We start from the raw sequence: 21,501 nt of genomic DNA, 5'->3' as shown, positions 1-21,501 counted from the left end.
TTCTTTTAAAATTCAAAATTAAAGGAAAATGTAAAAGCACATAGTGGACATGAATAAGTTGTAACATATTACCCACAAAGAATAACCCACACAAATTGACATAAAAGATAATATAAGAGAGACATATAACCAAAAAAAAGAAGTGAATTAATCCTGTTTTAAGGTCAAAGAATAAGAGATGGAAAGGCTACTTTGTTCCACTGGCATCCACATAATGTTGGGTCTTTTTGTGTAGTATCACCATTTTGTAACCATACTGTTTCTTTTGGGGGTGGAGGAAATGAATCTGAAAAAAGCTTTATGGAGAAAAAATGAATTTTCTTATTTCAACAACCTTAATATAAACAAGGTGTGTATATAAATAACACATTACTACTAACAAAGTAACATATTTAACTCTTCCTTGAAACTACAGTATGACAATATTTCTTTTTTAAGAAATTAACTTTCCTTTAGAGAAACAAAATTCAAACACATTTAGCAGCCATTAAAAATGAGTCATCTGACATATTTTATTTATAATGTTGAAGGAATATATTGAGAGAAGTAAAGGTGCAGAGAAAATATTGCATATACCTTGGATTGGTGGCATTGAGGCATAAAACAATTGCTATGTATTATTAGGTTCTTTAATATTTCCTTGTATCTTGTGAAAATTCCCACTGAACATGAGACAATCAAAAATATTATTATGAGGACAGCTGGGTAGCTCAGTGGATTGAGAGTCAGGCCTAGAGACGGGAGATCCTAGGTTCAAATCCGGCCTCAGACACTTCCCAGCTGTGTGACCCTGGGTAAGTCACTTGACCCCCATTGCCCACCCTTACCACTCTTTCACCAAGAAGTCAATACACAGAAGTTAAGGGTTTAAAAAAATATATTATTATGATCTCCAGATGGTAATTTGTTTATGTTTCAAACTCAAAGGAGTTTATGTTACCACTATCCTCTATTTCATTTAAATAGAATTCTTCAGGATTGGTCTGATGCTTGTGTAATATGATATTTTTAAATCATTCAACAAGCATTAAGTGCCTACTATCTGCCTTGTGAAAACAAGTTTTGGCATTTAATCTTTCCCTCTTCAAACTACAAGTTTTTCAAACCCTTCAAGAACTGTGCTTTTAACTAACCTGCTTTTAGTCCTGGATACTTCAAATAGTTTTATATGTATATGTCAGCATATTTGCTTTTGACCTCTCTAAATTCTGCCCCATTCCCAACCTCTATGGCTATAAAACAGAACCAACTAAAACTGCACTTGTATTTCATGAATAATGATTCATAAATTAGAATTGACTTCATTTAAGTAATGAGATGATGCTTTTGTAATTATTATTAAATAGAAAGTATTTTCAAATATGATAGAATGCAAAATATAATAGTAGATAAAATAAGTAGGTAGTAAAAAAACATGAAAAATGCTAACTTTATAAGATAGGAAGGCAGTGTGATACAATGGAAAAAATACTGAACCTGGAGTCACTAGATCTGAGCATGAATCCCTCTTTTGCTACTTACCAACTCTGTGACTTAAGCTCTCTGGGACTTTCCTCAACTGTAAACTGAGAGGATTGGACCAAATGACCTCTAATGTTATTTAAAGATCTATAACATCATAAATATACTGTAACATCTTATATATCAAGGTCAACATTTCAAATAGAGGAACATTATTTTATTAGCTTAATTTTTAACTCAATTCAATTGCCATTTTTAATTGTTTATTCAATTATAGAGTCATGATATATTACAACTAGAAAGCAATATGGAAAGAGCACTAAACTTGGTCAGGAAAAAAGTCAGGAAACTTGGGTTTAGGTTCCCATTCTGTTATTTTCTGTGTGACAAGAAAATAAGCAACTTTACTTCTTTTTTTTCATTTGCAAGGATAAGGAATCTTGTGATTTCAAGGTATAGGAAAGTCCTGGATAAGAAACCTTCTACCAATGCAAGGCTAAGCCTTTCTGTATTATAGTTCTATAACACTATAACACTAAGAAGTTAAAGGATTTGCCCAACATCTGTAGCAAAAACAGGATTTAAACCGGTCTTCCAGCAACCTATCACAGAAGACTATTATAACAAAGTACATTATAAACTATAAAGTATCTCTAAAATCCCTAGCTTTCTTCAAAGTTCATCTCCATTTTTTCCATGAGTCCATCAAGGGGGCTGGATTGCCAGAAGGTGCTGGGCTGACATGATTAGGGAAGTCAGAATAGAGACAGTGGACACCATTTGGATAAAATGGGAATAATCAGCTCTAATCTTCCAGAGAAACAGATTGCTACCAGGCCCTATCATTTGCCCTGCCACTAATTCCTAAAGGTTCTCTAGGTCTTATCTGCCCTTTGTCCATGCCTTTCAGATCCCAGGGCAGTCATCTGACCAGCTAATGCAACATAAGGACCCTTGAACCTTGCCATACTCTGTTGCTGGGCCCTTCAATTTCAGTTCCTTTCCTCCTAACCTTCAGCTGATTTTTAACATGTTCCCCTTAATGAGTATTTGAACTTTTGAGAGCAGATACTGTCTTTTAATGTCTGTGTCCCCAGTGCTTAATATAGTGCTTGTCATAGTGAGTGCATAGTAAATGTTTTTTCATTCATTTATGTATTCAATCTGTGAAGATGGGATTAACTCTCCCCTTGCTCACTTTTAGATTTAATCACCAGAAGAGTATACACCCTACTTATCCTTAAGTATGGGGAGGTCCCTATGCTATAGTCGGGTGACAAATAAAAACCCACTGACTGCCCCTGGGCAGTTCTAAGCAAAGCTAAAGCTGCAGTTGGTCCACGTAAAGTGGAAGGAAGGCATAGGAAGTGACGAAAGGAATGGTCTCTATGTGTGAGAAAAATTTCCTGAGGGAAGGTCTTTGGCCTTTGAAATGGGCCTTGAAGGAGCTCAGGCTTGGGACCTCTGACTGAGAAGTCAGCCTTTTCACTCGTCTATGTGATAGTCCTAGAGGAAAATCCAAGAACGGTCCAAGGTCCAGTTCAAGGGTCAAAGACCTCCCCGAAGGAAGTTTTTCTCACTCATAAAGACCATTCCTTTCATCACTTCCTGTGCCTTCCTTCCACTTTACGTGGACCAATTGCAGCTTTAGCTTTGCTTAGGACTGCCCAAGGGGCACTCAGTGGATTTTGATTTGTCACCCATTATAGCACACGTGGGTCACAGATCTCCCCATACTTAAGGATAAGTGGGGTGTATTCTGGTGATTAAATCTAAAAGTGGGTGAGGGGAGCGTTAATCCCATCTTCACAATCCCCTCTGTGATCCTGTAGAAGACTAGTCTCCCCAGTAGATCATTTAATATAATCATCTTGTTCCCCTAAAAATCTTCTAACTACAGGTGTATACAACATTGCACATTCTAAGAGGAAATTACAATAGTTAGAGATAAGAGAGAAATAGAAGTGAGAGAAAGCAAAACCAGTGTTTACTAGATGCATTGACAAAAAACCAATTGGGGTCAGTCTCTCTTGGCATAAGAGTGTACGTTCAAAATAACTGTATCCAACCCCACACAGTTCAATCAACTGCACCCCAAAGTTCATTCTGGATCTTCTGATGCAGTGTAGGTTTCTTCAGGCATCTTTCTCCAAACAGTTCATTTTTTTGGATCCAAGGAGTTAATTCAATTTCAATTTCTTTTCCTGAAAATTTTCTCAAATAAAATTTTAAATTGTGGATTTTATGAAAATATATACAAATCTCTGATGAGGTCTTTCTTTACTCATTTCCCCAAAACATTCTCCCCTGTTCTATTACTCTTCTCCTCTCCTCCTCATTTCATATCATTTAGATATCTACTCCTACTATCTCCTCCTTTACCTCTGTCTCACATACAGAGATGACACTAAGGCAAAATCCTTCTCCCTTCACAAGCAATCTCACTCCGTCCTTTCTTCTCCAACAAATTGTCCCCTCTATCATCCCTACTTTCTCACTACTTTTCAATTTCTCTTTGCCTACTAGTTCTTCCCTATTGCTTACAAACATGTCCATGTCTCCACAATCCTCAAAAAATCCTACTTAATCTTTCAGTTCCTGCCAACTATCATTCTATATTTCTTCTCCCTTTTTTGACTAAACTCCTTGAGAATGCCTTCTACAATGGGTTCTTGGGAGGTAGAGTCAAAATGGCAGCTTAGACACAGCAAAAGTCCAGACTTCTCTGAAAACTCTTCCACACCAATCAAAAACAAAGTGCTTCAAGGGGACAGAAAACCAAATCTAACAACAGGACAGAGCTGGGGGATCCTTTTGCTGGGTTCAACTTAAAAGGTACACCAAAAACAAACAAACAAACAAAAAAAAAAACCTTTAATTCTTGAACTCTCAGGTTCAAGGAAAATGAAGAAGGAAGGTCCCAGGACCCCTCCCCCACCTACTGTGCTGAGTCTTCAGCGGTGGCTGGAATCTCTGGGCAGGCAAGAGGTCTAGTTCAGAAGGAGTGCCTTGTTGGCACAGCTGAGCCATGTTCAGGGCATTGAACACAGGCAGCAGGGAGGCACCTGGAGGAGAAACACAGAGAGGGCAGCCTATTTGCAGCCAAAATGTTCCATCTTGCCCCCCCCCTCAAGGTTTTGGCCTCAAAGCACATCCAGCTCCGCAGATCAACTGTGCCCTGGCTTAATCTTATCAATAGGACAGATAAGAAGCTTTCAGAGGACAGGGAAGCTCAATATCCAATACCCTCCTCCCCATAGACTGCTCTGAGAGTAGCTGTAAGAATCCAGCTGACTTGGATCTCAGGGCAAAGGCTGAAAGAATATCTTGCTAATAGGGTAGGAAGCCCAGCTCCCTTCAGCCTCTACACCTTCACCTACACCTTCAGCTTCTATTGCTACCTGGAGAAGATCTGAGCTTAGGGCTCATTAATACCATCAGCCTAACCTCGTCAATCAGCAGAGCAGTGAAGAAGCCCCTTCAGAACAGAATACCCCAAACCAGGGGTTGGCAACATATGGCTCTTGAGCCATACTCTGGCTCTTTTGAGGGCCAGATATGGCTCTTTCTGCAGGAGCCATAAAGTCAATTTTTTTTTCAGGCGCTGTTACAGGAGCGCGCACTGTGAGCACTGTACAGATCTCATGAAATTACATTTTAAAAAATGTGGCATTTATGGCTCTCATGACCAAAAAGGTTGCCAACCCCTGCCCCAACCCACAAATCTAGCAAATAATCAGAGGAGCAAGATTACAGCCAATTACAGGAGGGAAAGAAGGAAAAATATGAGTAAATGACAGAAAAAGAAAAAAGAAATTACAATCAACAGCTTCTATCCAAGTAATGAACAAAAAGCAAATGGAGCAAAGAAGAACCAAGGAATATCAAGCAAAAATACAGAAACTCCAGCAAATTGGACATAGGCTTTGGAAGAACTCAAAATACAATTCAAAAAACAATTAAGAGAGACTGAAGACAATTGGGAAAAGAATTTAAAAAGCAAAATAAGTCATCTGGAAACAGGCACGTGAACTAAAACAAGAAAATAGTGTCTTGAAAGCCAGAATTTACCAGCTTGAAAATGAGGCAAAGAAGGTGAAAGATGACCTACAAAGAAAATTAGACCAGAAGAAGAAGGATGACCAAAAAGCCAGGGATGAAATTCAGTCTTTAAAAATTAGAATCCAATAACTAGAAGCAAATGACTTCACAAGGCAGCAAGAATCTATAAAAAAAAAAATCAAAAGAATGAAAAAATTGAGGAAAATATGAGACACCTCATTGACAAAACCACAAACTTTGAAAACAGATCTAGGAGAGATAATTTAAGAATTATTGGACTACCAGAAGATATGACAAAAGAAAAAGTCTAGACATCCTTCTACAGGAAACTATCCAAGAAAACTGCCCCAACATTCTCGAACAAGAGGGGAAAGTGGAGATTGAAAGAATCCACAGATCACCTCCTACATTAAATTCCCAATTGACAATGCCCAGGAATGTTATAGCCAAATACAATAGGTTCTTCTATTTCTTTTCTAACTTAATGCTCTACAATGCAACTTCCAGCATCATCATTCAATCAAAATTGATCTCTCCAAAATTACCAATGATCTCCTAACTGTCAAATTAAATAATTGTTTCTCAATCCTCCTTCTTCTTGACTTCTTTGTAGATTTTGATACTATTAACCACCTTCTTCTCCTTGTTATTCTCTTCTCTCTAAGTTTTTAGGGCACAATTCTCTCCTGGGTCACTGCCTACCAATATGACCTCTCCTTTGCAAGAGTCATGCACACTATGAATGTCTTAGGGCTCTGTCCTGGGCCCTCTTCCCTTCTCTCCCTATTCTATTTCATTTCCATCACCTCCATTGAATTTAATTATCCTGTGTTGATAATTCTTAAATATACTTTTCCAGTCCTAACCTTTCTGCTGACTTATAATCTTGTATCTTCAACTGCCTTTCAGATTTCTCTAACTGGATGTCAAGTAGACATTTTAAAATCAATGTGTTCAAAACTGAATCCATTAATTCTTCCATATAAACCTTCCTCCTTTCCCAGATTCCCTATTATTTTCAAGGACACCATCATCCTCCCTGTACACCAGGCTTGCAACTTAGTTGTCATCTTTGACTTCTCCATATATCTCACTCCCCATATCCATTCCATTGCCAAAGCCAGTCAATTTTACTTTTGCAACATCTTTTGAATATGTCCCTTTCTACCTTCTGATATGGAAACCACGCTTGTTCAGACCCTTATATATTCATAAGAAGGAACTATTTCAATAGCTTTGCTGCTTAGTCTACCTGTCACAAATTCTCTCCTTACTTCAATCAATCAAATCCAATTAGCTACTAAGGTGATTTTCCTAAAAGTTGGCATCTGACCATGTCTACACACACACACACACACACACACACACACACACACACACACACGCACACACACACAGACTCAATGAACTCCAATACCTCCAGAATCAAATGTCAAGTCCTCTAGTTGGCATTCAAAGACTCTCATTAAGTAGTAGCCCCCTTTTCAGTCTTCGTACACCCATTGATAGAGAATTATTCAAAATTATCAATCATAGAAGTGGAGCAACTATAGGAACATCCTCCCACTTCCCCTTTCTTCTTTTAACTTACCTTCTTCATTCTTGTCTCTCCTATTCTAAACTCCAGTGCTCTCTAGTTGGGGCTCTAATCTTATACCTTTTGGGTATGCATTCTCTATCTGCCTCCCCTTTTGATTGCAGATAGTTTACACATAAGGGAAAGCTGTGATAAAGTAATTTACTCTAAGACATGACTGATAACAGTTTAATGTGGTACTCTCTTCTTTAAGGATATTTATAGTTCAACAGGACCAAAAGAAATTAACTAAAAACAACAAAATTTTATACCTCCGATATTAGATTTCTGTGAATTTTGTTTGTTTCTGAGTGGTACTAATGTCACTATTTAGACAACTGCCTAATTTGCCATTGTGAAAGGCTAATACCGAAGGGACACTATTTTTTATTCCCTTCACAGGTATGATTTCCTTAGTAAAATGTCTTAATGTCAAATAATGTATCTCGTGAACAAGACTGTTTCTATTTGGCCAACAGTTTTACATACATATAATATATATAGTTGTAGATTTGCTAAAACAATTACAAAGGACTGGCAAGATGAAAGGTATTTTTGGCATCTGTGGCATTATTCAAAACTGGAAAATTCTAAGCTCTGAGAATAGTTATCTCTGTCCCTAGGACTTTGTTCTTCTTGTCACAAGGTCCACTTTTTTTAAAAAATAATTCTACCAGTATTTGGGGTTTTGTTTGTTTTTTTTTTTTTTACACTATCACCTACTCTGTGTTCTCTGCCTAGAGAATCATCACAAAGAAAAACAAATTAAAACAAATGACAAATTGTGTCTAGCAGTAAATTTGTCATTCTACATCTATTTCTATTGTCCACAAAGAAGAAAAAGGTGTATTTTATTACTGGTTCCTTAGTCTAAAGTTGATCATTCCATTATTTGAAATTTTGATGTGTTTGTATTTTCATTTATATTTTTATAGTCATTGTGAATACTATTTTCTTCATTCTATGTCAGTCTCCAAAAATCTTCCCATAATTTTTTGTGGCAATATATTCTCTTAAACCTATTAGTGATGAAATACTCTATGGTAAAGACAATGAATTCAGAGTCAGAATATCTGAAATCAAATTCCAACTCTACTACTTTCTACCTGCATGACCTTAAACAAATCATTTGGCCTCTTGGGGCATCCCAATCAGTAAAATTAAGTTGTTATAGCTTTTGACCTCTAAAGCCCATTCTGCCTCTAAATATCTGATCTTATATATCATAATTTCATTAGCCATTACCCAGTAGTACCCAATAAAATTCCAATTTTTTTGTTACTATAAAAAGTGCTGTTATGAATTTTTTGTGTATATTTGAACTTTCTTTTTTTCACTGACTTTGTTGAGGTCAGTGGTGGAATCACTGACTTAAAGGATACAATCTAATAACTTTTCTCATCCAATTCTAAAGTGTTTCTAGATGGGGGCAGCTGGGTAGCTCAGTAGATTGAGAGCCAGGCCTAGAGATGGGAGGTCCTAGGTTCAAATCTGACCTCAGACCCTTCCCAGCTGTGTGACCTCGGGCAAGTCACTTGATCCCCATTACCTAGCCCTTACCACTCTTCTGTCTTAGAGCCAATACACAAAATTGACTCCAAGATGGAAGGTAAGGGTTTAAAAATAATAAATAAAAATAAAATGTTTCTAGATCAGTGATCTTTTCAATAACAAAAAAGCATTAGGATATGGGGCAGCTGGGTAGCTCAGTGGATTGAGAGCCAGGCCTAGAGACAGGAGGTCCTAGGTTCAAATCCAGCCTCAGACACTTCCCAGCTGTGTGACCTTGGGCAAGTCACTTGACCCCTATTGCCTACCCTTACCAATCTTCCACCTATAAGTCAATACACAGAAGTTAAGGGTTTAAAATTTAAAAAAAAAAAAAAAGCATTAGGATAAATATAACCTCCCACACTTCGTGAAGTCTAGAATTAAATAATATTATATTGAATCATATGCCCTTTCTACTTCATAAAGTTCATATGTAAGATTATATATATACTGTATGATATTTTAATATTTTAACATAAATATCATCCATATGTTTATGTTGGCATTCCAAACATAGGATGGGAAAGTGTGCAACTTTCCAAGTTGTCACCCATGTCAGCTATTCTTCACCATTTTCTCATGCATACCCTTTTTAGACAAGGACTAGCAGAATAAGGAAGAACAACAGTAGCAACAACATGGGGAAAAGCTGTTAACCAAGATAGCACGCATACTAAGAATGGATTCATCCATCTCTTCTATATTCTGAGCTTTAATTATGTGGTGTGGCACTATAAACCCACACATGGAATTTAGCCCTTGTCAGTTAATCTATTCAGAAATCCCTCTCCAATTCTAACTGCATTCTCAAGATATCAGAATTCATCAGGAAGTTTAGAATGGGGATTTTTCTTCTGGTCTTATCCCTAAGGGTACCAAAGCAGAAACTCTAAAGCATTCTCCAACTCATACCTGATAGTCACCAAAATGAGTAATTAACCCTATGAAAGTAGTGACAGCATGAAAAGTCACACCACAGGAAATTTCCTGAGTCTACTCTTTTATATCTATTATGAGCACTCAAAAATAAAGTAGTGGTATTCTATGCTTTTTTACCTTCATGCTGAAATTAATTTGTGTGCTTTCCAAAAAATACAACCGATAAAGTTCACTTAATTTTTTATGACAGAAATAGATATGTTTTTCATTTACCAAATCATCTCTAGTATTAGACCAATTATCAAAATTATTAATCAGTAAATTTAGAGATGGAAGCTTAGAAATTATCCAACCATTTCAAACATCTTTATAGCTGCCCCAAAGATCACATAGTAAGTAATACATTTGAATTGGAATTTCAGTTTACTACTTCCAAATAGAACATCCTTTCCTCATACCTTCTCAATTGCCAACCTGCAAAAGGTAGACCAACCTACCTTGTCATAACAAGAAAGAGCTTTAACTATTACTCATTCTTAAATATTCCTCTTCTAATTCTAGCATCTCAAAAATTACTGGTATCCCTAAATAATTTAATAAAATGTATATATGCATTATATATACTCATTTGTCCCCTCCTCACACTCCTTCCATCCCCAAAAATAAACTCTTTTCAAATTAAAAAGTGGTCCAGCAATTTCAATACATCAATCATACATGACTAAGGGCATAACTCATTAGTTTTATGCAATGATTGTTTTGCTTAAAATTTAATACCTGTACCAAGAAAGAAAGGTAATAATTTGTGGGAGGCAATTTTATTGGTAGTAGAGCCAATTCTCTTACTAAGACTTTCAAATATGAGAAGCATCTCTTTTGAAGATGCCACTCCCAGATGCTGCCTGAGAAGCTAAGGTCTGTGGGGTAGAGGTAGTTTTTCATTATGCCTTACTTTTTTTGGAAAAGACCAAGAAATATCTGTGAAGTGAAGGAGGGAGTTAACTCTGCTTCTATATTACTTCTTTTTGGAATTTCTGGGAACTAAATGTTCCCTCTGTCCTACACTTTATAATTTAAGAACATAAATCCAAACCAAGGGAATTGACACCTGATAACTTTCCCCCAAAAATGACAGAAACATTTAATTTTAACCAAAAACTCATTTCACAACCTTTCACCCAGGTGTGTTCTTCACCCAAGTATTTCACCCAAAATAGAGGACCACTCACTAAGATTCCATGTCTCTGTTCTTCATCTTTATGAAAAGATCACTTTATCTAAATTTCAGCTAATAGAAACAGAAAGGTAGACTACTATATAACCAAAGAGATACAGTCTTACTCTTCTTTGGTTTCCCTATATTTAATCTTCTTCTATTACAACCTATTCTTACTACAACTAATATTTTTAAATTTAAAAAATAAGTTTTATTAATGTCTTTTCTATTTGCACCAGTAATCACTGAATGTGATCCCCCACAGACATTCTGAATGTGTCCCATCCTTAGAAAAAGAAAAACAGAAAAGCAATCACAATAGATATGATGACTATCTAATGATATATAAAATATTCTGTCAGAGTAGCTCCCCTGCCTCTCTGCTGGAAGGATTGATTATTTTCTGAGACTATTACTATTAATGTTCCATTTATTCGTAGTTTGAGATTCTTTTAGTGACCTTTGCATTTACATCTTTTTAGTCTTTTTCAAAATAATTTTTCTTTTCTTTTTTTTTAATAAAAAATACCCTTATCTTCTCTTTTAGAATCAGTACTATGGATTGGTTCCAAGGCAAAAGAGTGGTTAAGACTAGAATGGAAGTTAAGTGATTTACCCTAGGTCATACAATTAGGAAGGACCTCTGATTTCTAGGCCTGGCTCTCAATTCACTAAGCACCTCTCCCCCCAACTGTTCTTTTCAAATAACCTTTCTAAGGCATGTCCATGGCTTAAATTCCTCTTGAAGATGAGCTGTAGAAAACTTCATCCTCACCCCAAAAATTTACTCTGTTTTTTTCCATGACACCTCCCTTATACCCAGCCCCTCTTAGCCAAAGGTCAAATAGGTCTTACACTTTTGGACACTTCTAATTTAAAAATAAATTCTTATAAAGACTCAATAGAAAAAGCTATATGAAGAAAGAAAACTATACGAAGGGGGGGGGTGAATCAGTGATGGGGGTGTGGTATGGTAACCCCCTGAATGATGAATAAAGGCCAGTACTTATCCACTAGCACCCCTCCTTACTAGGGAGACAAAATGGGTTTTTCTAGAAATTGGGGTTCCCCCTGATGGTCGTGCCGGCACTAGGTAGTTAGAGGAAAGGGTTCTGTATAAAAGGAAACAAGTGGGACCCCAACAAGTTGTTCGAGCTGGGCTGTACCCAGAGAAGCCAAACTGATCCCCAGCTGGATCCGGTTTCAAAATGATTGACTGCTTTCTTTCCTCCCACAACCCACACGTTTTGCCTCCCTCCCAATTCAATTACACGGATCTGACTGAATGGCAACGCAAAGGATTTATTCAGGAATGAATTAATTAAGGGATGAATGATGAGGGTGTCATGGAAAGGAGGTGTAGATGATTCCCTAAAAAGATCCCTTTTTCAGTCCCTCACTGGGTAGGGTAGTAACAGAGATTCTTCTGCATTCCCCAAATCCCAGTTTCTCTGACCCAATCCCCAAGTACTTCTCTTGCACCTAGAATTATAGCTAACTAATGAGGGAATGTAGCCAGGCAATGTTCAAGGCAAGATTTGTGAGCCCCAGGGGCCAACTCCACCCTGGAAGTCCAGACCCCCTCGGCCCAAGGTGAAGAAACAGTTGTTCAGTATTCTCAGCTGTGTTAAGGAATTAATGGAGATCAGTAGCAGGGTTAGTCTTCACTGAAGCATCCTGGGAAAAACTCTTCAGAGTTACTTTGGGAGTGCTGCAATCCCAAATTCACTCCTCCCTCCTCAACTGTCCCCAAAGCTTCAGAACAATCCCTTGGTCCTCTTCCCAGGATTCTTTGCACTCAGCCCAACTGGCATTCTTTCCCCCTTCTCAGTTTTCCATCTGTCAATTCCAAAATGTAGGCTTGCCCCAACTCTACAAAACCAACAAGCTGTATTTCCAAAGCATTTCTGTATGGAAGAAGAGGGGAAAAAAATTGAGTCTGAATAGAAAAGACGTAGGGAACCACAGAAGAGCACTGAAAAACACTGTAACATAATACTGTACTTCAGGCGAGAAGCTTGTGGCAGGTATTTAACTATAATATTAGGCAAATCATATATCTTCCCGCAGTTTCAGTTTCCTCATCTATAAAATGAAAGGATTGGATTTAACAAACCCTAAAATTCCTCTTAGGTCAAAAATCTAGGATCCTATAACCCTATTTAGTCCTATTGCTAATTCTATTTGAGGATCTGGGATGCTTCATGGTTGATATCAAGGTAGAATTCAGTGTTAAACTGCATTAATCCTACCTCTCAATGAAATTCTTTATGATCATGCATAAGTACATTTTCTTTATTTATGAAGTAGGACTTTTAAAATCCCCTCTTTCGGAAGAATAAGAGTGCTCAGTACACTAACATTTAGAAGAATATATTAGGGACAGCTATGCAGCTCACTGGATTCAGAGCTGGACCTAGAGACAGGAGGTCCTGGGTTCAAATTTGACCTACAACACTTCCTAGCAATGTAACCCTGGGCAAACCCCCATTGCCCAGGCCTTTCTGCTTTTCTGCCTTGGAACCAATACACTTTTTCTTTCTAAGACAGAAGGTAAGGGGTTTTTTTTTGGGTTTTTTTTAAGCATATATTAACACTTTTGAATCATCACATATAAATTATTCTAGCACAATTAATATAACACTCATTTTCTTATGTTGCAAAACAGCTTAAGTCTCTATTTCACAAAATAAGTATGTGTGGTTTTTGGATTAATAAAAACATTCAAGTGTATATACATGCTACTTTAAAAGAAGTTAAGAGAATGATAATGTTTCCTTGAAATAGAGAGGTTTGGGGCTTTGGTGGAGAAGGTTCTTTTTGCTTTGTTTTTAGATAAAGAATACCGAGTAGTAACAGTAGATCACAATTAGACAAAGATAATTTATGTATTTGCTAAGAACCTCTACTTGTGTCATTATGACTATCTTTATAATGCAAGTACAAATATATTATATCTCTGAAATTTAGGCCTGGAAATTCCAGTAAACTAGGATATTACAAAGGCCAAAAAGTTGGGCAAAAATGTGAATAGTTCATCTTTTTTTTTGTAATCTTTGTGCATTCTTTATTTTAATGAGATAAAGTTTTGTATAATCACTATAAATATTTTAAGCTTTCTTTATACATGAGAAGTTTTTAAACTGCTAAGACTAAAATACTAATATCTGCATAAGTGATAAACCTACATAAACTTGAGCAATTCACCCCTCTCTCTTAACCAGTTTAGATGTTAAAATAACAGATGAGATCTTAATGCATTTACAATCTGTTAACACTGTCGTCCTCTTATAAGATATAAAGAAATCATGCAGCCTTCTCTCTCTCTCTCTCTCTCTCTCTCTCTCTCTCTCTCTCTCTCTCTCTCACACACACACACACACACACACACACACACACACACACACACACACACACACACACACACACCCCAGGAAGAGGGGGCAATGAAAATTATTCACTGCCCTAGAAATTGGCCACATTCCTGGGAGCTTTAAGCAACCAAGCCCTGGAGATAATGACAGTTAGCAGTCAGAAAGAACCCAGCTTTACATCTCTTAGGGAGACTTTTTCCTCTCTTCCTTCTATCTTCCCCCACCCCCATTGTCAGTAGAGGTATTTTTTTAGAAGAAAACATCCCATTCAGCAGTTGGAGAGTCAGTCTGAGAGAATCTGATGAACAGCTGGGAGAAAAGAGATACTAAACTCCAAAAAGACTGATGGACTCAAAGCCAAATCCAACTTTAAGGAGCATGATCTCTAAAAAGAAGAGTTAGCTCTTGACAAAGGAGAGTTAGAGAGTTCCGCTACAGAGAGTAGCAAACAGTTGGAGTTCAAGCTGGCGAGCACTGGGATAGTGGGGGACCCAGCAATACTGAAGGTTTGAGTAGCCTTGGCCATATGTTCCCTACTCATATAGCTTACAACCATTGTAGTTTTTGCCCCATGGACATTTTGTGAATTTGTGGTACAGTGTGTCCCAGGTTTATAGGAAAGTGTTTTATAGTTATTGTTTTTACCATGCCATCTCTTTTTTTCAGATCTTTCTACTAAAGAATAACCATGCCTAGTTAGGGAAGGAATTAAAGTCTTTTGGAATTATAGGCTACTTTCAATTCTTAGTTATACATGACTCACTTGACTGAACTGGTGATGTCATCAGCAACAAACATCTAGGAGGAACTGAGCTGAGAAGAACTAAATGTGGCTCACAGATAATTCTAGATTAGCTGATATAACCACTAGTAATTTGGAAAGCATTTGGTTTTCCCCAATAGTTGAACCTTTCACAGCTTCCACAATCCCTCCAACCCTGATTACAATGCATTCCCATCTTTTTTAATCTTTCACAATTTGCCAGGTATGATAAGAAAAGCATCAGAGTTGCTTTAATTAGCATTTCTCTTATAGCTGGTGACCTGGAACAATTTTCAATAAGGTTCTTAATAATTTATAATTATTTTGAAAACTTTTTTATGTCCTTTGATCCATTAGGGAATGGCTTTTCATCTTATATATTTCCACTAGCTGTCCACATATCTTGGCTATAACACCCTTATCAGATATACTTGATACAAAGATCTTATCTCTAGGCACAGTTGTGAAAAGCAAATTAATTCTCTTCTAATTTTTTAAGGTACAATTTTTTAATATCAGATCACATATTCATTTTGAATTTATTATGGCATTTGCTTTCCAGATTTTCTAGCAATTATTTTCCTTAAGTAATTTATATTTTTTGAGTTTGTCAAACACTGGGTTATCAATATTTGCTCATTTAATATGTTCCACTCATCATTTTATTTTTTGGGGGATCAGTACCAATTAATTTTATTACTGATTCATAATAAATTGAGATCTAAAAGTACTACTCCCTCATTCCTACTCTTTTTTTTCACGCTTCCATTGACATTTTTCCATCTTTTGTTCTTCCAAATGAGGCTAGTGAAATTTAAGGATTAAAGTTTTCCAGTATTAATTCATTAATATTTTACCTTGTCAGTTTTTTCCTTTTTTCTTTTAAGTATTTAACTACAATTACTCCATATGGAGTGCATAATGCCTTTTGGGGTAGAGAAAAATCAAAGTTAGGAAAGATACTGGAATGGAATACCATTTCCTTCTGCACCTCATTTTACAGATGAGGAAATTGAGACAAATAGGGTTAAGTAACTTGCCAAAGGTCACCCAACTAGTAAGTGTCTAAGGCATGATTTGAAATCAGAAAGATGAGTTGTCTAGCTGCCTTTTGTAATTGTACAGGATGTCAGTAATAACTTAAACTAAAGTGATGGTAGTAAGTAACAAAAGGAATGGAAGGATATGAAATTAGGAAGGATAGAATCCACAAAGTTTAACATTATATGGCAGGCAAAAAGAAAAAGAAGAACAAATATAACATCAACATTCCTAATATCAAAGTCTTGATGCCACTGACAAAGAGTGAAATCAACAGAAGTCATTTTTTAGGCACATATAATAAACTCATGTTTTTTATATATCATTAATTCAAGGTATTGGCAGTGCATCCAAGTGAAGTTATTCTGTAGGCAATGTCAGATGGGGGTTTCTTTCTTGGGAAAGAGATCGAGACTCAAAATTTAGATTTAGAATGAATGACATCTCATCCTTGAAGTTGTGGGCGTAAATGGGATTAACAATGTACAGTGTGTAGACGGAAAATAAAGGTAAGAGTACAGAACCTTGGATAACACCAGTGTGGAAGAGAAAATGAAGATGGCAAAGAAATAGAAGTCAGAAACCTAGGACAATAGTAAGAGTATGAGATATCTTAATAGCCAAAGACAGAAAGAACATCTAGAAGGATAGTACACTCAAGGAAGATGAGAACAAGAGAAAATGCTTTAATTTTGGCAAAATGATGTCATTTTTTTGAAAAATTAATTTCAGCAAAAATACATACTATGAAATATTATAATATTTGGTATGTGATCTTATGTAGTATTTATTTGATTGACCTGTCTATTAATATTGTCCAAAAAGAGAGTAAGTGAGGTAAGGCCCAGTGAAATAAAATAGCACTGTGATTATTGATCTATTAAGAACTTTCATTTGATGTGAATTTCAGATTTCTGATATTCTTAAGTGTTATGGAAATTCAATTCATGGCATTCTGAACGTGAGCAAAAATAAATAAATAAACCTAAAATAGAAATTTATAGAGCTTCAGAGTCCCACACAGACTTTTTTCCATCTCTTACTCCCCTTACCTACCCTTTTCTTATTCTTATCATCACAGTTTTCTTTGCTATCCCAGTTCTTTTTTTGGTCACTATTTAATATCTCCTTCCGGTCAGTGATACCTTCCCAATAACCTGGGATAAGAGTATGTAGCCTTTCTTTTGTGTACTAGTTTTGTCGCAGTATCAGCAAGAGTGGACCAGCTGTAGTGTACACAAGATTCATAAGTCTCTTAGTATCCAAATGTCCAATACCAGCTTTAAATTTTTTTACAGGGTCTTATACTTTGTTAAAGAGTTATTCCTCTGAAGTCCTTTCTAACTCTAGGATTATATAATCCTTTTAAAATTTGGAAATAAAGGAAATTTTACCTTTTTTATGAATTACAAATAGTTTTGTCTTCATGGCTTTGGTCTAGGGCTGTGGTGGCGAACCTATGGCACGCATGCCAGAGGGAGCACTCAGAGCCCTCTCTGTGGGTACCCATGCCATCACCCCAGCACAGAGTTTGTCAGAGTTCATTACTAGAAAGCTAGAGGGAGGCAGGGTCTGGCTGCAACCCTCCCCCTCTCAATGTGCCCCTCAGGACATTTCTCATATCACCTGCCTCTAAAAAAAGGCTTGCCATCACTGATCTAGGGGATCACTGAATATGATGGCTTAAAAAAAACTTAGTAGTATGTAATGATTGACAAAGCACTTGTATGCATCTTAGAAGAAAGTTTATCACTAAGACAATCAGCAGCACACACATTTTTCTAAATATATATTAAAACTAGAATGCATTTTTGTTGGTTTTTTCCCTTACTAGCATAAAGAAATTAAGTGATACATTTTGTATACTGTGAAGACTATTCTGGCTTGAAAGAAAAGTCAATCAAACAGAAATTCATTGTAATTGAGAAATATTTCTTGAGCTGAATCCCAGATATTTTGTTGTTATTTGCATTTATTGTTCTTTACAGCTTAATAAGCGCTTGTGCCAATATGTTTACTTATATACTCTTACTTTAGAATGAGTTACAGCTACATGTAAGCTTTCAGTGATGTAGGCTAAGTGGATCAAGAGTTGGATTAAACTTGTTTGCCTCCAATTTGTTATAAAGAAGGGAAAGGGGGAGGAAGATTACCCCTTTACATCTAGTATAATATTTGTAATATAATGAGTGTTTAATAAATGGTTGTGGAATTAAATTATGATGCTAGAATGTTGGAAGCTATAGCCAAGATATCTGAGTGTTGTAGGCATGCCTCTATAATCAGCACACTCTTAATTCTGGTTTGAGACTGGGATGAAATGAGGGTCTTGAAAATCATTGAACAAAGAAAATTTACTTTATACAAACACAGCAAGGATACAGTGGCATTTAGCTTCTCTAGAGGCCATCCCCATTGTCTCCATCTGACCTCATCAAGTCAGTAGTCATCAAAGAATGGCAACTCTCAAGTCTGTGCTATACTGGCTAGAACTTTTTATGCCCCTAGGTCAGGGAAATTGAAGCCAATCAGGTTGCTTGAGGGGAGGAAGTCAGGGAAGTTGAATCAGGAAAATATTATTCCTCTCATATACTCCTTGGTGTAAAGGTTCTAATGAATCTTCTCAAGGAATTTCCACCATTTAAATGACTGGACAGTTTTCCTGACATGTACCAGGGGAGTGAAAAGGAAGAAAGAGCCAAAAAATAAAATAAGACAGAAAAAAAAAACAATGTAAAAGAGAATAAAAGCCAAAAAACTTTTCCTTTCTCATTTAGAAAAGACTAAATCTCAACGTCTCATAATCTGCCTAGTATGATTAATAATGTCACATCTTTGTAGCTCACAGTGAATTTCCTAATGCAAAATATTGGTGATAAGCCAGAGTAGCACCACCTAAAGTAGAGCCACAACACAGTGATATCTCTACAGACTCCTTCTGATATGAGATGGTGATGATCAGGAGCAAATGCTGAAATATCAGAGCCTCTATGTGGATTCTTCTTGCATAATAAACAATTCTTCCTATATCAGGGTAGCCTGTACTAAAGTAGCACATTAGTTGCTGCAGAATTTCAGTTATGCCTCTCTTGTAGCAGATGGAACTATTGGTTAACTAGGCAAATTGGCATTCTTCAACAGCCAGGTCTTTATAGGTAGAAACCTTCTGGGCCAGTGAGGGAGACAAGGTTTCAAGGTATGGACTGAAGGCCTCAGTCCCTCAGCATAGTCTGCTTGTGAAGAGCACACTATATGCTTTGCTGTACATTCTTGCTGTGTGGTACAAAGTAAACCTCCTTTGTTCAATGACTCACTCAAAGTGTCTCATTTCATCCCAATATCAAATCTGAATTAAGAGAGCACTAAAGTTAGAGCTGTACTTTGCAACACTGAGTTGCTTTGCTTAGTTTTCATTCCAATACATTGTACATGTCCAAGTTAAAATGCTTTTTCTCTGCAGTTCAGAGGCTGAAAATGGTGTGGAAGAGAAAAAGAAGGTTAGTAAGTCATCAGCACTACAGACACCAACATCTGAGACAGAAGCATTGGATCAGAAAAAAATCACTTGCTTAAGGTAAAGTTCTAAATCCAAGTAAAAAATAGGTCCTTTAAAATAATTTTTTCAAAGCTATTCTAGGGAAATTATTTTTTTTATTTATAGTATTTTCATTAGAAAATAATGAAATTCATGCTTATTTCTTTAATTATGACATCTTTTTCATGTTTCCTTCTACTATATTTTCCTATATTTGCACCCTAAGTGGGAAGGGGAAAGTAGAATGGCTTGATAGTTTTTGAATGATAATCTAAAATAATATTCGATTCTTCCAACTGAGAAGTTACAATGGGAGGAGAGGAAGAAAAAGATAATTTACTGGTGTAAACAACTGCTGTTGGCCTTCCAGGAATGTACATTAAGTTATTTCTTCTTTCTATAAGAAATGAAATGGAATGGATCCAAGAATAGCACTGACAGCATTCTGATCCATTCTTCCCTATTGACTTAAAGTGAGCTTTAGGCTAGGGGGTAGGAGAAAAGAAGGTGAAAAAGTGGGCAATATGGCTGTCAAGGAGAAGGAGATAGATTCTATTGAGAGCTGAGGCAAGAGTAAAATGGAGCATCATCATCCTTCCTAAAATGCTTGCACCAGGAAGTAGTCACCATTGCTTAAGGATGGAGGGAGTGTGGAGGAACAGGTCATACAGCTACCATCCTGCTTCAGTTTCTCATCACTTCATACTTGAAATAGCTTTCAGATTGGTCTCCTTCCTTCAAATTTCTCCCTACTCCAATCTATCCTCTACTTAGATGCCAAACTCAGGTATAACCATGTCACATATCCATTTAGCAAATTCCAGGTCAGAGGTAAGACTTGAATCCAAGTCTTCTTGATTCATGGTTAGCTTTCTATCTCCTACTTGCCTTCTTATAATTACAAGTAGAAAAAAACAAAAACAAAAACTTGACTGGTTTCTAATGCATTAGTCATTTATTAAGGGAATCAAGGAACAAAAAATAAGTCCCTCTTGCATGAAAGGACTCAGTTCCAGGTTCTGCCTTTTGAACAAGTCACTTTACCTTATCGAGTCCCTGTTACCGCTTTTCTAAAATGAGGCATTTGGACACAATAACTTCTAATATCATTTTTAACCTTTAAAACTATGAACCTTTGCTGAAGGATCCTCTAATGGAGATGTATATGTTTTTAAGAATGAAGAAATAAGGCTTTCCTTCCTGATTCTTTTATTTTTGAGGTCCATCAAATCACATAAGCCCTTGCAAGTACTCTCCGACCCCTCCTTCTAAGAGGTTCCTCCCAGAACCTCCATTTAGGGAGGATGTCCAGCCCAGTCATCTTTCAATTTCTCATTAAGCTACAATCTAGACTCCTTTATCTTGCCTTATGTGGAGACTATCTTTACCCTTTGCTTTTCAGCTTCTTTTTTTGTGTTATCTTCCTCAAGTAGAATGTAAGGTTCTTTAGGAGAGAGACTATCTTTCTTTTCCATTATATTTTTATTCCCAGTATAATGCACAATTCCTGGTACATGGTATAAGGGGGGAAAAGATTGTGATAATTAGATTAAATCTACACTGACCATCTTTAGATTTAATTTAATTATAAATGCTTATTGACAGAGTGACCTGAATAATATCTTTTGCATCTTATTTTTTATCTCTTCCTATGTATAGTTTGTGCCCTTACCACCTACAATCACATTTCCCTCATCCTTACAGAAACTTTCATTTGATCCTATTGTCCTCACTGGCTTTCGTTCTGTCTAGGCCAATCTTTAGAAAGCCATCTACACAAAGTGTTTTTACATCTTCACTTCTCACTCTCTTCTTTACCTTCTATAAATAATTTCCAATTCAGTTATTCAACTAAAAGTTTTCTACCCAAAGTTCTCTTGATTTTCAAATCTAATAACTTTTTCTCAATTACTATCCTTCTTGACCTCTCTGCAGCATTAAACATTATTAATCACTTTCTCCTCCTAGATACTCTCTCCTTTCTAATGTTGTGAGGGTTGTTTAGCAATTAATTTAGTATTAGTGTTGGACCTAGCAGAAAGG

At 36.5% G+C, this 21,501-nt stretch overlaps 1 protein-coding gene across 5 annotated transcripts in view; it reads left to right on the top strand.

Moving 5' to 3' along the window:
• The window catches only part of GRAMD2B (GRAM domain containing 2B), a 71,411-nt gene that overhangs the window by 23,951 nt on the left and 25,959 nt on the right, over positions 1–21,501 (top strand). For all 5 annotated transcript variants that reach the window (XM_044662449.1, XM_044662426.1, XM_044662434.1 and 2 more), the window contains exon 2: positions 19,384–19,497. In XM_044662449.1, coding sequence (XP_044518384.1) covers positions 19,384–19,497 — 114 coding nt within the window. The remainder of the gene's footprint in view (positions 1–19,383; positions 19,498–21,501) is intronic.

This window comes from Gracilinanus agilis, chromosome 1, assembly GCF_016433145.1.
Source record: "Gracilinanus agilis isolate LMUSP501 chromosome 1, AgileGrace, whole genome shotgun sequence".
NCBI lineage: Eukaryota > Metazoa > Chordata > Mammalia > Didelphimorphia > Didelphidae > Gracilinanus > Gracilinanus agilis.
Note: the sequence above shows the minus strand (reverse complement) of the source record. Positions and strands in the feature narration are given on the sequence as shown.